The sequence below is a fragment of the Malaya genurostris genome, chromosome 1, assembly GCF_030247185.1.
Source record: "Malaya genurostris strain Urasoe2022 chromosome 1, Malgen_1.1, whole genome shotgun sequence".
In the NCBI taxonomy this organism is placed as follows: domain Eukaryota; kingdom Metazoa; phylum Arthropoda; class Insecta; order Diptera; family Culicidae; genus Malaya; species Malaya genurostris.
The window spans coordinates 19,756,785-19,774,565 of NC_080570.1; the positions used below are offsets into that span (position 1 = coordinate 19,756,785).

Genomic DNA, 17,781 nt, shown 5'->3' on the forward strand with positions numbered 1-17,781 from the left:
TTAGTTCGATTCAATAGCAAAACACATTACATTCAAAGGAAAAACACATCAAAGCTACGTGAAAAATATTCTTATCTTGCATCTTAGTGAATTTGCACATGAAATTTTGAAACAAATCGCTTTGGTTATGTTTTGAAATGATAAAGCATATTAAATTGAAGTGCTGTTTACATATGAATCGATCGTGCTAATTTTTATCAGTGTAGTGTCTGTTAAAAAGGACGGTAGAAGGCGCACCGAGAATTGGGTACATAAGTAATCTTCAGTCACATTACTTTTTTTTTATCTGGTGTCCCCCCAGAAACGATATCCTGTGTACGGACCTGCTTGTAATAGTACAACGAGGAGGCCAACCAACTCAAAACAAGATCGAAAATAGAATTGTAAAAAAAAATTATACCAAAAATATTGATAAAATTATATTGCAACACCCTCTCATAAAACCCCCAGCTACGTTACTGATTCACGGAATGCAGAACGTGCAAACTGAATACATTGGATTGAATGGTCAGCGCTCAAACCAGATATCAAGAATGTGTCAACTTCTTTGTCCGACATCCAGAATTCCGATGTGTCGTGCAAATATCCACTCTGTTCGGTGTTTCTGCAACTCTTCCGTAATTCCGGGTGGTGCAATGCGTTACACATAATTATTACCGCGACTATTGTTTTCGTGAAAGAATTGGGTTAAATTTATGAACCGATTTTTAGACTATGAAAGCTGTGAAGGTCGTCCTTCTCTGTGACGATAAAAATATCAATCAAATTTCCATTCACAGTAGGCGTCTGCCCCCGAAAACCATTTCCTGTCAGATTGATTTTGCACGAGTAAAAAGAAAAACACAAAACAGCCACCAGTTGCTATTTTATTTTGCCTTTTTGCGGTGCCAATTGCCCCAAATGTGTTCACAGTTTCGTTAGCAGGACAACCATCGGAGCGCCAATTTCCCAGCCCTCCATAGTTTCCATGGATTGTTTGGGAAAATAATTCAGCCTAGAAAATTTTCACTGTTCGATTGGAATTCACTGTGACTGGGTGTGTCCGTGCCAAGCCCCAGAATGGATCAAATCGTTGAGGAAAGTGGAGAGGATTCGCAGGCACCGGAATCCACATTTGAAGATGACCTTATTCCGAAGGAGATCAACGATGAGTTTTTTGAGGAGATCTGCGCCAAAGCAAATCTGGTTAGAAATGGTTTGATGTGTAGAATTGTAACATCCGTTCCGGAACTCTTCTTTTTAGACCGTAAAAGATCTGCAGGGGAACCAGCAGTATGGACTGGCCGAGGATTTTCAGAAATTGTTGTTAACCAGCCAGCAGCTTCGACAACAGTTGCTGGATGAGCAACAGAAGATCGAAAACATGCAGGGGGAAGTGGCGGCCGCAGCCGGGAGAGTGGCGCAGGCCGTTTCGATTTCCCAGCGGGATCAGGATATGATTCAGACGTTGAAAATGGAAATCCAGGATGCATGGAAACGAGCGGATGCGGCACAAACGCGCGAACAAACCGCCCAGGAAGCAATGAATCAGATGAGAGAGAAACTGGAGAAATTGGTTGCCGTGTCGGATCGACATGGCGATAAGGATGATGAGTGAGTGTAGAATTTTTTTTGTTTTGTGGTAGGTTAGCTGTTCTAAAGGAGGGGGTATTTTTTAGAGTTGGCACTGCCATGGGTAAACACAAGGAGAGCATCCTCCGGGAACGCGATCGTCTTTTCGCAGAAGTTGAAGAATTAAATCGTCGTCTTCACACGCAACGTGTGTACACCGAGGAGTTGGAAGCAAAATGTTCCGATACGGAAGCGAAGGTTAAGGAGCTGTACAAGGTGTTGGATGAAACGTCGAACGAAGCCTTCCGTGACAAGCGTATGTTGGAGAATCTGCACATTCAGCACGCTGAAGTGACCGCAGAGCTAGCCACTGTAACCGAAGATGCCAATCGTTTCAAGGTACAAGCCGAGGCAAGTCACAAAACTACGGTTCAGCAGGGCATGCAGATGGCAGCGATTAGAACCACCCTGGAACGGCTGACGACGAGTAACAATCTGCTGCAGGTGAAACTGGCGAAGGCTCAGGGGGACTTTGAAAACATGGTTCAGCTGAAGGAAAAGGTCACCAACGAACTAAACACCAAGGTTAACATACTGAAGTTGAAGGAGGACGAAAACAACAAGTTCCGACTTGAGAATGCTAAATTGACTAAGAGTAAGGAGTTGCTCCAGAAAAAGATTCTAACTGTCGAAACGGCCAAAAGTGCGGTTGATCAGGAGGTAACAAAACACAAGTAAGTATTCCTGGCAATCCTGGAAACTTGCAATCACACGTAAACTTGCAATACGTAAATTTTTCCTCTAACATCGATTAATAGCTCGCCGGTGGATCGTGGATCTTTATGGGTTAATTACCGTAATTTCGTTGTTATTATTATTACCTCATTGCATTGTGGGAACAACGATAAAATGGTTGTAATCTTCCAGATTGCATGATCGCACCTCTATTCACCCCTATACGATTAAAAGTAGCTCATTTTGACGAACTAATTGAGGCTAATAAACTAATCGATAAGATTAAGAATGAATCAAAAGTTTAGTGCCTGGTTTAATTAGTGGAATATTTGGTTTCGGTATCAGTTTTCAGACATGTGCGTGATTGCAGGACTAGCAGCAAGAGGCTCTTTTTTGGATTGAAGTTTTCTAGCAATGCTTTGTTCGAGAAATACATTGGCGCGTGCATGCATCTCAGGCTAATTGGCTTTAAGGCTAGCAAATTGTTGCTTACTCATACGAGCCGAAGGCCTACATTTGCTGAGCTGTGATTGGTGAATGTGGGTTGATAGATAAGCGATAAGATGACGACAAAATTCCCGGTACAAGTGCTAATAAAAAACGAATGTGCTGAATAAATACTCCATTCGATGGTTTTCAAAAGGTTTTGAAGATAAAATGGGGATAATTCGCAAGAAACAGGTGGAAGAAAAGATTGATTTGTAAAATGGGGTTTAACCAGAGCTTGGACCCTAACCTAGTTAAACCCGTGGAAATTATCTGTACTGTAGAATCTAACATGCTACTTCATGGGAAATAAAAACAATATTTGACTAAGAAGATAGTGATATTAGGTTCATCTGGTCTCGTCCTCCCGTGTAAGACTTTCAAATACCAATTTGCTGAAAAAGTCTATGTTGACTTATCGTTTGCTTGGGACACTCATTCTATGGTCAAATAACGGTCTCTTGATTGAAATTTACTGCAAGTTACTTGAACTTGAAATGAAGTACATTACAGTTCAATTCAAATACTTAGATCGGACACCAAAATCATCACAACGGAAAAATTCACTGCCGAAAAAAATTACACGAGGAAATTCACTACAACGAAACAATCACAAACATTTTTTCACAGCAAAGAAAATTACCACAAAAGATAAAATATACAGTCGAAGATAATTACCGCCAGAGAAAGTGCAGAAAAACATCTTAGAATCTAAATTCACCACAACGGTTATAAAAAATACCTTTAACAAACAAAATAATAACTACGAGAAAAATTACCGGAAAAAATCACCTCGACGAGAAAATCTCCTTAAAGGAGAAAATTATTAGATAAGAGAAAATTTACGACCGAAGAGAAATTCAGCTGGAGAAAAATCACTACAACGAACAAAATCACATGTAACGCTTATAATTTATAAAAATTTAACTCATAAAATACCCCATAACACACTAACCCTCAATAAGTAACGCATGTAATGCTTATAATTTATTAATGTACAAAAAAGTAAAGCATGTAACGACTATAACTTACAAAAAAGTAACGCATGTAACGCTTCGTATCGCCTATAACTTATAAAATAATAACGCTCCGTAACGCCTATAACTTACAAAAAAGTAACGCATGTAACGCTTCATAACTCCTATAACTTACACCAAACTAACGCTTCGTAACGTCTATACTTACAAAAAAGTAACGCATGTAACGCCTATAATTTACAAAAAAGTAACGCAGAATTTACAAAAAGGTAACGCATGTAACGCTTCGTAACGTATATAACTTACAAAAAAGTAACGCATGTAACGCTTCGTTACGCCTACAACTACGAAAAAGTAATGCATGTAACGTTTCGTAGCGCCTATAACTTACAAAAAAGTAACGCATGTAACGCTTCGTAACGCCTTCAACTTACAAAAAAATAACGCTTCGTAACGCCTATAACTTACAAGAAAGTAACGCATGTAACGCTTATAATTTACAAAAAATAACGCTTCGTAACGCCTCTAATTTACAAACAAGTAACGCATGCAATGCTTCGTAACACCTGTAACTTACAAAAAAGTAACGCTTCGTAACGCTTATAACTTATAAAAAAGTAACGCTTCGTAACGCCTATAACTTACAAAAATGTAACTTACAAATGTAATTACAAAAAATAACGCATGTAACGCCTATAATTTACAAAAAATAACGCTTCGTAACGCCTCTAATTTACAAACAAGTAACGCATGCATTGCTTCGTAACATCTGTAACTTACAAAAAAGTAACGATTCGAAACGCCTATAAATTATGAAAAAGTAACGCATGTAGCGCTTCGTAACGCCTGTAACGTACAAAAAAGTAATGCATGTAACGTTTCGTAACTCCTATAACTTACACAAAAGTAACGCATGTAACGTTTCGTAACGTCTATGAATTACAAAGAAGTAACGCTTCGTTACACCTATAACCTACAAAAAGTATCGCTTCGTAACGTCTATAACTTACAAATAAGTAACGCATGTAACGGTTCGCAACATTTATAACTTACCAAAAGTAATGTGGGTGTCGCTTTGAAATGTGCCGCGCGAAAGGGAAAGAATTTCTTAATAAATATACTCGGTTCGTGCACACAGAATCTTCTCTGGCAGTGTATAATAGAATATTGTGTTGGTTCAGAAATTCACAAACAATCGAAATTCCTAGAAATCAACGATAAAATCTATGAAATGACGACATTCGGGGTCAGAACAGGGATGCCAAGTATTAAGCATAAAAATCTGGACAGATTGACGTCAGTTTAGACATTACACTCCGGTGTAATAGCAAAAAGGGTTTTGCAAGTAGCAATAATTTCATTTTGCGTCTGTCTAGCAGTTTATGTTGAGCCACACTGGTGAGTCAAAGAGTGCAAAGCTCTACCGTCAGCAATTAATGCGTGTGAGCCGTGCATTAAGCCAAATGCTACCGGAAACTAGCAAGAGCTGATATGAGAATTTCACCTCACCCAATTTATTGTCCGGATATAGCACCTTCGGATTTCTATTTGTCGGACTTCACATCATACAAAGAAACACGAAGAAACGAAAAATATGACTACTTCTGCAACTTAAACAATATCGGTATTAATTCTCTCTACCCATTCGGTCTTGGGTTCATTAGTGTATAGCATCCTAAATTGAACTACTATAGCCACTAAGTAGTTCAATTTGAATCGCTAAGTATAAGTAGTTTATTTAATTTGAGTACTACTTTGAAACAATTTTCACAGTTTTGATAGGAAACGTTCCAGTATTCCGGTTCCTGACATTGAAAGTTGTATCGAAACCAACTAATTTGTTTGGAGTGGATATCGAGGGAAAAATGGCAGGGAATTTGAGATCATGCAAAACTATTTTTATCACAACAACGCAATGGGAAATTCTGTCTCAATCGCCGTATAATCCACGTTTGGCACCATCTAATTACCACCGGTTTCGATCGATGCAGTTTCAATCGAGGAAATTGAAAATGCGCTCGATTCATTCATAGGTTTAAACGACGAGATATTTTTGACGTTGATAAATTATGGGCAAGCGATGATTGTGAATGTCTCATGCAACAATAAAGATCCTCCACCTAACTGATATTTTAACCGTTTTCCCTTCTCCAGAAATACCATCGTTACTTTCGAGAAGGAACGCGACGCCACTAAGAAGGCTTTCGATATCGCCAGAAAGCAGACGGATTCCGTTCTTCGGGAACGTGATCTGACTCGGAAGGAGCTTACCAAAGCCAACAGTTGGTTAACGGTGGACGGTCGGTTTCCGTGTATCCAATGATTGACGCCAACTTTCTCTTTCAGAGATAACTTCGGACCTGATGGATCAGATTATGCTACTGGAAAAGCAACAGAAAACACTGGACAACGAAATCAAGGGACATCAGGCGGCAGCCCAGAAGCAGAGTATGCTGATGATGAAAATCGAGAAAGATCGCGACCGGAACGCCGAAGAAGTCCAAAACCTGACCGACAAGCTGGAGCAGATGAGCGAGGATCTTCTGTACCGGCAAAATCAGATCGTCGAGCTTCGGGAGAAGTTGAAGGAAACCGAATCCAGACTGTTCCAGTGTCAGAACTCGCTGGAGCTAACTAGAAGTGAAAGAAACGTTTTTGAGCGTGATTTGGGCATTTGTATGAAGGAGAATGATAGCTTGAAGGATCGACTGAAGACTTCGGTGCATTCCGTTGATCAGTTAAAGGATGAGAATACAACCAAGGTGGCGGAACTGTTCAAGGCAAACAAGACAATTGATCGGCTTGAGAAGGACAAACAATCACTGAAAACGGAGTGGCAGAACATATCAACTACGTTGCAGCATACGAAATCGGAACTGAACGAGAACATGATGGAGAACGCTCGATTGAACAAGACACTGACGGAGGATGCGGCAAGCATGATGCGATTGAAAAAGCAGCTCGATGGAACGATCAACGAGAAAGATTTGATTAAAATGCAGTTAACACAACGAGTGGACGAGATCAACAATCTGACGGAAAAACAGAACATGTTGAATATGGCTTTGGATCGAGGAGAAAGCCAGTACAGAGACCGTCTAGACGACATTCGGTTGTTGAAGATTGAAATCAGCAATCTGCGATCTCAAAGGAACTTACTGGCAAGGGGGCTGGCAAATACTGCCGATATGCGACAGGAAGTGCTTCAACTTAACCGAGTACTGAACCAGGAACGGGTTAAGGCGAGAGCTCTGGAGGATGAAATGTTAACACCGATGAACATACATCGGTGGCGCAAGCTCAGCGGCAAGGACCCGGAGAAAATGGATTTGATTGTGAAAGTACAAACACTGCAACGGCGGGTTCTGTACCAGTCGGTTACGGTGTCGGAACAGGAAAAGACCATCAAAGAATCGGAGAAAGTTTACGGTGAACTGAAGGAGGTGGTCGAGAAGTTGCCCCACCAGAAAATGAAGGAACAACTTTGTGCCACGCAAAGAGCCCTGACAGCCAGAACCAAAAAGTTGAAGGCACTATCAGCAGAGATCCGAATCAAGGAAAGTGACAGCAAAAGCCAAGAGTGTCTGGTGGATGAACTGAAGAAATCGCTGCTGGAGACAAAAAAAGAGTTGGTCAATGAGGTAAGCTCGAACATTTACCGTTGCCCGGATGTCGGGTCTAATTCGTTTGCCGTTTATTTCAGAAACGAGAAAAACAGAAACTAGCGGAATCCGTCCGTAATGTTTTGATTCCGGCGAACGGCATTGGCCGCTCGCAGTCGCATCATCATCACGATAAGGTGATCGTCATCCAGCAGCGAGACAGTCGGAGTGGCGGATATCGCATGCTGGGATCCGGGTTCAAAGTTATCTGCTAGGTGATTTTTTGCTTGACAGTGCTGACGCGATTCCGGTGCGTGAAGTATAGGGTCTATTTGTGTGACAAATAAATATTGAAGTGTAAATATTGGTTTGCTTTGTTGTAGTCGGGGCTATTACTGTCGTTGAGTTATTTATTTGCGTTGTTAACACTAACATAGATTCAAACGGTGTTGGAGGTCCGTCGTTTGGAAGGAATCTAGCAGAATCTCGAGAAAGTATGGAACGGTTCGGATTCTATTAAACCGTCGAATATTCACCAAGTTGGCAACACTAGCCGGCAGTGAATGGGGACCGTGAAAATTAGAGTTTATTTTCACATTAGGATGCTATCAATTTCATGCTTTCGTATTTGAATGCGATTTGTGGGACAAGGCCAAGGTTGGAATCATGGATCATGGAAAATTGACACAAGATGTTATTATTCAACATAGTATTTAGAGAAATGTTTAGCACATTTCAATGGCTTCCTCATTAGCGTAGGCACGTTGATATAAAGGGTGATTTTTTAAGAGCTTGAGAACTTTTTTAAACAATAAAACGCATAAAATTTGCAAAATCTCATCGGTTCTTTATTTTAAACGTTAGATTGGTACATGACATTTACTTTTTGAAGATAATTTCATTTAAATGTTGACCGCGGCTGCGTCTTAGGTGGTCCATTCGGAAAGTCCAATTTTGGGCAACTTTTTCGAGCATTTCGGCCGGAATAGCCCGAATTTCTTCGGAAATGTTGTCTTCCAAAGCTGGAATAGTTACTGGCTTATTTCTGTAGACTTTAGACTTGACGTAGCCCCACAAAAAATAGTCTAAAAGCGTCAAATCGCATGATCTTGGTTGCCAACTTACCGGTCCATTTCTTGAGATGAATTGTTCTCCGAAGTTTCCCCTCAAAATGGCCATAGAATCGCGAGCTGTGTGGCATGTAGCGCCATCTTGTTGAAACCACATGTCAACCAAGTTCAGTTCTTCCATTTTTGGCAACAAAAAGTTTGTTAGCATCGAACGATAGCGATCGCCATTCACTGTAACGTTGCGTCCAACAGCATCTTTGAAAAAATACGGTCCAATGATTCCACCAGCGTACAAACCACACCAAACAGTGCATTTTTCGGGATGCATGGGCAGTTCTTGAACGGCTTCTGGTTGCTCTTCACTCCAAATGCGGCAATTTTGCTTATTTACGTAGCCATTCAACCAGAAATGAGCCTCATCGCTGAACAAAATTTGTCGATAAAAAAGCGGATTTTCCGAATGGACCACCTAAGACGCAGCCGCGGTCAACATTTAAATGAAATTATCTTCAAAAAGTAAATGTCATGTACCAATCTAACGTTTAAAATAAAGAACCGATGAGATTTTGCAAATTTTATGCGTTTTATTGTTTAAAAAAGTTCTCAAGCTCTTAAAAAATCACCCTTTAGTTGGTGATCGAAATTGAACTTACTTCCATATCGTACGCAAAACTTTGCATTTCCTTCGCCCTTATTCTGAATAACGTCATATCGTTTTTTCCCTCGTATTTCATTTGTATTCCCAATAACGCTAGCAAAATCAAAAGTAGCTATGATTCGATCGAACCACATTCGATCGAAAAATCAATACGTCGTTATTCAGAATAAGGGCGCTTGTGAAATCTTATCGCGATAATTTTTCCAGATCTACACGGAAAGACCAAAATCAGCAAATTTGACTACTTGATTTTAATTAGTTTGCCGATCGAAATTCAGAATAGAAGGGTGACAACTCCCTTCTATTCTGAATTTCGATCGGCAAACGCACAAATCTTCAAATAACTAGGGAAACGTGTTACTTGAGCCAATTTATAAACTAAAAATAATCTTGAAGTAGCTAATTTCGATTTAATGATTGTTTGTTGATTGTCTCGGATTTATCTTGGTTGAATATCATATCTCAGATGCATTTTATTTTAAATTCAATTGACAATCAATCGGAAATATATAATTGAAAACAAAAAAAACTCCCTTGCACGATGCTTCTGAATCTTCGGAATCTAGCTCTTATGAGACGAAATCAGGGTACTAGCCAAACAACCAAAAGTTCCACAATTACTGAAAACACACATTCACTTTCTTGCTGCTTAAAAATACGCAAGGAACTTTTGGCAATCTGAATGTACAGAGCAAGCTTCGCGTACACTTTCTTGCTGTCTACACACAGAAAAATCCCGGTTGTTTAGAATGATTAGTTGTCCATCAAGTTCAGTTGTTTTGATGTTAAAGAATCTGAATTCTGGACCTCAGGAACCGAATTTTAGAGCCGAATGCTAGAACTGATTCCTGGACATGAACAAGGGTGGCAAAAACTCGCTCATGAGATTCGATTTTTTCTATTAATCAGCTCACCTCATGATTTACGATGCAATCCGTATAATGATGGTAAAGATGAAACTCATCGCTGATCTAAACAAACACACTCACCTATACAGAGCACCGCTGACATCAAATTATGATGGTATTGATGGTTCTCAGTTTTGATTTCTTAGCATTTAACTCTCATTCCTAGTTTCAAAAAGTGAGTACTGAGTTTGGCATCACCGTACCGAGCTACACCGGTGAGTGTATGCTTAAACCACAGAGCTGCCAACACAACCCAGATTTTCGGTTTTGTTTTTGCTGATACTCAAAACGAGCACGTGCATTAATGTACGGAAACAAAAGTCAAATCGTAGCGTGATGTTCCGTAGCGATTGAATTTCATGTCTCGAGCTAAACACAACTGGCTACTAAAACCGAATGCGTTTTCCAGCATACGAAAACATGTCTTGAGAATTGGATATAAATGGCATCGATTCGAACGTTGGCCGCCCATGGCAACTCTGGTGGATGGGGAATACAAGCGAGACAGTGTCACAAGAATCTGATTCAATGTGTTGATGTACACACACATCAAATCACAACTCAAAAATCGTCTCTCAGTGGGTTCTAATATTTGATGTACACTCAGCGCTCATCTGCTGATTGCTTGACACCACGATGTAAAATACCTGGTGATCACGTTTTTCTATGGGTTAGTGCGGTTGTCATTTTATTTTGGAATAACAGAGAGACGCGAAGAAGAAAAACATAAACAACTGACGTTTCGGGAGTTGCTTTAATGAAAATATTTAGAGTTGATTCTGTTTGCGAAAATATTGACAGTGAATTGCGGTGTTTTGTTCCGGGATGTTTCAATCGTTTTCATCACCTGCATTTGAAATGCCACCCACAGCACAATCACTCCATTATCCATAATAACTGTAATAGATACCACAGTGCAATCCGCCAAATCCTTCCTCCAACGAAATGAACAGAATCGGATGTGTGTAAAATTTTCTATATTTCGACGTTACCTTGCAAGCCCTTGAAGAATAAATGTTCAGATTTTCAATTAGTGCGAAAGATTCGCCAGGCTGCGCGACAACTGGAGTAACTTAGAAGTGAAATCCCGATCTGAACTGGTCGTTTGTTTATGTTTACATGCTTGAATCCCGGCGCGCCATACTTAATTTCGTGAGAAAATTACCAACACAACCAAAACTGTCTTACTACGCCACCAGTGTATTTTACGTCGTGGCTTGAAATTACGATGTTGAGACGATGTTTTCTCTACACAAATGGTTACCCAGTTACTCAACTCGCTCAGCGATGCTTCTGAAACCGATTTGCAGGTGAGCTGAACTCGGTGATGATGAAGTACGGAGTTGATTATTGCCAGCCCTGGACATGAATAATGAAACTTAATTTTGTTATGCTAGATTTTGGAACTGAATGCTGAACCTGAACTCGGGAACTAAATTTTGGATCTGGATTGTTGAACTGATCACTAAACCTGTGTTCTGGAACTGAATTATGAATATGAATCATAGCACTGAACTCTGCAACTGGAATTTGGTATGCAACTGAATTTCAGTTTCAGAAATTCGGTTCAAGATTCCGTTTTCAAATTCGGATCCGACATTCAGCTCCGAAACTCAGTTCTAGTTCCTGAATTCAGTTACGCTTCTAAAACTGTGGAACAGAGTTCTGGAACCAAATTCGACTTGCATTGTAGAACTGAATTCTGAACTCGGATTTTGGAATGTATTTTAGAATTGAATTCTTGAAGAACAACTGAATATTAGATCTGAGTTCTGGTTCTGTATTTCGGTTGGAAGTTAAGGAATTTCAGGTTCAAAACTCAATTGCAGAATTTTGAAATTGTATTCCGGATAAGAATTTGGTCCGAACCTCGATTTCAGTTCCAGAATTCAGTTTCAAAATGCTGATTCTAGTCCAGAATTATTTTCGAAATTTAGTTTCAAAGGTCAGGTCTAGAATCAAGATCCTAATCTCAATTCCAGATTTCGGATTCAAAATACAGGCTTAGAGTCAAGTTCTGAAATTCGATTCCAGCTGCAGATCTCTGCAACTCGAATCTACCCTTGGATTATGCACGAGAAACTGAGTTGTAATATAGATCTAGAAATGTGGTATTGGATTCTGTAACTGAATTCCAGAAATGGATTTTAAAATTAGATACTGGTCTGAAGTGAATTAGTCAGACTAGAAGGAATGAAGCATGAAATTTTTACTTATGAAAGGGTCCCTAATCGAACACTCAGAAACGAGAAGTTTAGTAAGAATTCTTTACTCGATCCGTTTTTCGAGATAATTTGCTGGACAGGCCTGCGCAAGAATTCCAGGTCATTTTTTCAAAAATCTGTGATCATTATTATTATTATTATAATTAAAAAAAGGAAAGGTTGCATAATTCACAAAATCGATCAAATAACTGGTGTTCGAAAGTGTGAAGAAAACGTGCTAGTTTTTTTTCGTATTCACGACATCCAGTTATGTCTCTGACATTATCCACCCGCTTTTTTAGCCGAATATTACTCACCTACCCTGACGTCAAAATTAAAGTTGTGTCCCTTCATATGAATTTCTTACAATTATTGTTGTTGTTCCGTAACCGTTCCAAGCCGGTGATAGTCGTCTGATGCCACGTCTGATTCGCTTTTACATATTGTTTTGTTTTCATCAGAATATATATGGGCCATCCATTTTTCACTAGGGTCACCGTTCATTTTTCACCGGACATAGAATCCTAAATTGAGGTTTCTATGCTCGGTGAAAAATGAATGGTGGCCCTACTGAAAAATGGGTGGCCAACACGTTTCCTGATGAAAGCAAAACAATATGTAAAAGCGATTCACACGCAGCATCAAGCGACTATCACCTGCATGGAACGATTACGGAACAACAACATTAATTGTAAGCAATTCATACGAAAGGACACTACGTCAAGTTCACGGAATATTTTAACATCGGATACGTGAGCAATATTCGGCTAAAAAAATTAATAAAAATAATCTGGACGTCGACGGAAGTTGATTGATCGTCTGAATCGTGTTTAATGCATGCGTTTCCTGATGAAAACAAACCAATCTCATTTGCATTTGTGGTTGTAAGTGAGCTGTCAGAGAGCCTAATATGGGCCATCCATTTTTCACTAGGGTCGCCGTTCATTTTTCACCGGACATAGAATCCTAAATTCTCGGTTGATTTTTCATTAGGACGTATAAGCAAGTGACAGTTTTTCTTTAATCACTCTCTTTCGATTATTGTGCTGTGATTAAAAAGATTTTCTTTGATATCACTATTCTGTTTGAAAGTCGAAAGTTTCGGGTATCATTTCATGCAAAGAATTGAGTGATAAACGTGGAAACCGCTTGGTAATTAATAAAAGAGAAAGTAAACAAAGAGAAACTGTCACTTGCTTATACGCCCTTTTGAAAAATCAACCGACCCTAGTGAAAATGGGTGGCCCATACGTTTCCTGATGAAAACAAAACAATATGCAAGAACGATTCACATGTGGCATCGTTCTGTGCCTCCATAAGAAGCTTACATCAACAAAATTAAGTGGAAGCTTCTTATGGAGGCACACAACGTCAAGTTCACGGAATATTTTGACGTCCAGTAAGTGAGTAATGTCCGGCTAAAAAAATATTAAATTAATTTTGACGTCGACCGAAGTTGATTAATTGTCTGAATCGTGTTTAATGCTGGCGTTTCCTGATGAAAACAAACCAATCTCATTTGCATTTGTGGTTGTAAGTGAGCTGTCAGAAAGCCTAATTGAGGTTTCTATGCCCGATGAAAAATGAACGGCGGCCATAGTGAAAAATGGGTGGCTAATACTTTTCTTGATGAAAACAAAACAATATGTAAAAGCAATTCACACGTAGCATCAGGCGACTATCACCGGCATGGAACGGTCACGGAACAACCACATTAATTGTAAGCAATTCATATGAAGGGACACTACGTCAAGTTCACGGAACATTTTAACGTCAGGTACGCGAACAATATTCGGCTAAAAAAATTAATAAATTAATCTTGATGTCGACCGAAGCTGATTGATCGTCTGAATTATGTTTAATGCATGCGTTTCCTGGTGAAAACAAACTAGACTTATTTACATTTGTGGCAGAGGTGCCATTTATACAGATTTATCTGTATTATGCAGTTTTTTACATACGCATACAGAATACAGATTTGATACAGATTTTCTAAATTTAATACGAATTTCCCAAGAAGTAAAATAAAAACTTTTTCGTATGAGCAATCTATTAGTATTTGATTGCAGTGACGAGAAGCAAAGTCTTGGTCTCATTGAATTTACCATTCTACAGCCATAATGTGTTGGAATAACATCTTTTAACATCATTTTATTGTTGAAATTTATTTTATTAGCGAATACAGATAAATACAGATTTTTTATAGAGAGTAATACAGAGTTCTTCTTCTTCTTCTTCTTTCTGGTTGGCGTCACCTCACTTGAGATGACGCCGAATTGATGGCACAGCAACTAAGGCTATATTGCCAGTTAATTTTCGTTTATAGTCGTCGTTTATAGTTCGTCTGGACTTTATTTTCACTTGACTACAAGCGAAAATCGCGCTGTGTGGCTGCGTCGAATCGTCAAAGTACGGCTGAAAATCCTTTCTTTCTGGCGAAATACTCGAATTTTCTCCGGACTAACACGATGCAACGTGCTCACCCGTTGAGAGTTTCACCGGAAGTCCAATACAGAGTTCCTATGAAAATATCTGGCAACTCTGATTTGTGGTTGTAAGTGAGCTGTCAGAAAGCCTAATTGATAAAAACATGATACATCATACATATTTCGTTGTCTTGATTATGATCCAGGTCTTACAGAAACGAAAAAAATTTCTAGTTCTAACTATCTAACAAAAGAATATCTATTTCTGGATACGTTCTAAGTTGATAGTGCATGTGTAGTAATCAATGACCGCTTTTGCCCTAAAGACGGACTGAGTAATAAATTCTTATTTGACTACTTGTTTCTGAGTGCTCGATCAACCCAACTATAACCCGATCAACATTATAAATGTCATTGAATTTTCGCTAATTTTATGACTGTGTTAAAGTAAAAGTCATGTGACTTAGGCCTTTTTGTTTGTTTCCAGCAAATTTCAGGGTCAAGGCCAAATACAAATTATAATACGGAATACTTCGATAAATTTTCAAGGACAAATTTTGCATCGTGCGGTACACTGTCATGATATACTGTCAGAGTGACAATGTACTTTAACGAGTTTTCTATAAAACTAGCAACACTGAAGGGTAAGAACAAGTTCACCATAGTTACTGTTTATTATAGTGAAAAATAAATAAACAAACAGTTTTTATCTGATAATCAAGATTACAAGCGAAATGTAAGTTAAACAATAATCTAGAATGGTTGAGCCACCATGAATATACTACTAGCTGTAATGATATTTGTAAATTCGTGGGTGTTTGTGTTCATTTTTCATCTTTTGTGCTAGTGCCGGTGATATTTAGACTGATTGTTGCAGTTTAATACAGCAACGATAAACATAAACAAACAAGTTTGTTTTGCACCGTAGCAACTGGTATAAAGCGTTGCCAGAAACGATCTCCTTCCACATTTTCAAACTATCGCAATGAAAGGGAGTAATTTGGCTTACTTGTTCAGGCTGTGAACCAAACATTGGCGGTTCGTTTGTATGGGACTTAGGGGTATTATTATTTGTATTTGTCAAGGCTACAAGTTCTATATATCCGACAAAATAAAGAATATGATATAAATTTATATATTCAGTTATGTGAAACTTTTATTTTGGAATTGAACTAAAAACAGTTCGAAAAGGTGTAAAATATGAATAAGAATAAAAAGGAAACGAATTAACAAACTCCGTTCGCTTTTCCTCACTCAGAATAGGGTGTAAGTAGTACACTGTTAGTTGATTACAGACAAAATTCCAGATAAACACGCTGAAGAGTAACAAACAATCGATTTAGATATGATTGGACCAATTTCGATCGGATTGCACCCTGGGAAAGTCGAAACAACCTATGATCACCGTGTTATCCAACGAGCAATTAACATGTAACGTTGAAAACATCATACACGCCACCGCATTTAAAACGCCGCACCTCTCATTGACATTCGAACTTTGCCGATTTCAATGACCATTGTCGGTTGGCATCGGTAAAAATAAGTATACTGTCGTTTGCGGCAGTTCCAAGCAACCAAAGTTCATGGAAAAAAATCACGCCCAGAATAGGTGAAATGTCACTCTATATCATCTTTGGGAATCGCGACACACCCAGACCGTGCAGGTTTCTCAGTTGCGATAGTACGGAATCTTCTATGTTCGCTTCCATCTTGATCGTAAAATAAATAGCATATGTCTAGAACCTTGCCGGTTACCTTCGTCCCTGCCTAGGTGAGATGATAATTGAAGTTGTATCTTCTTCGCCGTGGTAGGTACGTAAATTTTATCGAACAGTGATGATTAATGATTCGATTGTGATCACCCCTGGGTGCAACGCGGCAAAACCAGTTCTTCGATACGACCAAGTCCTTGCCCGATCCAAGGACACGAGACTGTACCGGCGAAAGCTGCACTGACTTCCGTGCAGTTCGCATAGATTAACTGCCTACGTATAGGATAGTCGCAGTAGGCGACGAGAGTCATTCGCAGTTCAAGTTCAAGGTCACTAATAATTGGTTATCGACACCGGCACGCTCGAGAATTTCTATCTGTTCTAGAGCGAGTTCACCGAAACCTGTTATTTTGCTTTTAATTCCCGGTGATACGTTCTAACGTTGAGACGTTGAGTCTATCTGGCAACTGAAATCACTGACGGCATGAACGCCGAACAAATTGACGTAGGTCATAAAACAACGCAAGAACATAGTAAGCTTAGCCCCCTCGTTACCCCGGGCGATAGCGAAACGAGTGAAACAAGCTTTCGAAAGTGAGAAAAGTTCGAAACAAAAGCCAGCATGAATGGAATCCTATGTAGGTTCATGTGCGATGTAGTCTGGTCTGAATCGTGGAACAGCAAAGACAACTTCCTTTTTCGCAGTAAAACCATGCATTATTCAACGCTTCCACTGGCTTGGCGATTGCATTTTTGTTTTCTTTCCTATGCCTGCGTGCGTGTTTTGCGCCCATGAGGTGGGTCAATCGAATTCAAAAATGAAACACCGGGACTGACGCATCGCAGCAAAGCGCATTCATTGAAACCCTAAACGTTACACATAAACTGCGTGATTTGCTTGTTTTGCTTTTTCCGCACGGCGAACGGTTGTACGATCACAACGGAAGTGCAATATCGAGTTTGATCGAGTGCAATATAACGAAACATGGTTTTGTTTTGATTCACATTGCCTATACGTGTATCGTGGAAACCAAAGCGGGGAGCTTTGTCTAAGCCTACTTGGATAAGTCGTTTCCAGTGAACGGTTGCTGATCTGTTGACATTTCTAGCATAACTTATAAACAGTAAAAAAAAGTAGATTTGCCAATAACTGATTCGATTCGAATTTTTCTGTTAGTCAACAGTTTTGACAGTTAAGTTTTATAATCTTCAGTTACTTTGAAACGTGTAATTCAACTAGCCAGATAGTTCAGTTCTGCTAGATGAATAGACTCTCCTCGAAGCACTATATCTTCCGGATTCTTCGGCCGGCACGTCTCTGTACAAGTTACCTTAACCCACCGACTCGGTCCTGTATCGCGTGTTGACGTCGTTGCGATTTCTTCGTGGTTCGTGTTTTTCCGTACTTACCAAAGCAAACAAGAGAGATCGACTGGTTGGACTGTGTAGTTG

The 17,781-nt window shown here is 39.4% G+C and overlaps 1 protein-coding gene across 1 annotated transcript; it reads left to right on the plus strand.

The window, feature by feature from the left end:
* Positions 1–663: 663 nt before the first annotated feature.
* Positions 664–7,703, plus strand: LOC131434346 (cilia- and flagella-associated protein 58-like). The gene is made up of 6 exons (XM_058601016.1): positions 664–1,185; positions 1,244–1,593; positions 1,659–2,285; positions 5,904–6,031; positions 6,096–7,390; positions 7,453–7,703. The coding sequence occupies exons 1-6, from the start codon at positions 1,060–1,062 to the stop codon at positions 7,624–7,626; spliced, it is 2,700 nt and encodes an 899-aa protein (XP_058456999.1). The 5' UTR covers positions 664–1,059; the 3' UTR covers positions 7,627–7,703.
* The last annotated feature ends 10,078 nt before the right edge of the window (positions 7,704–17,781 follow it).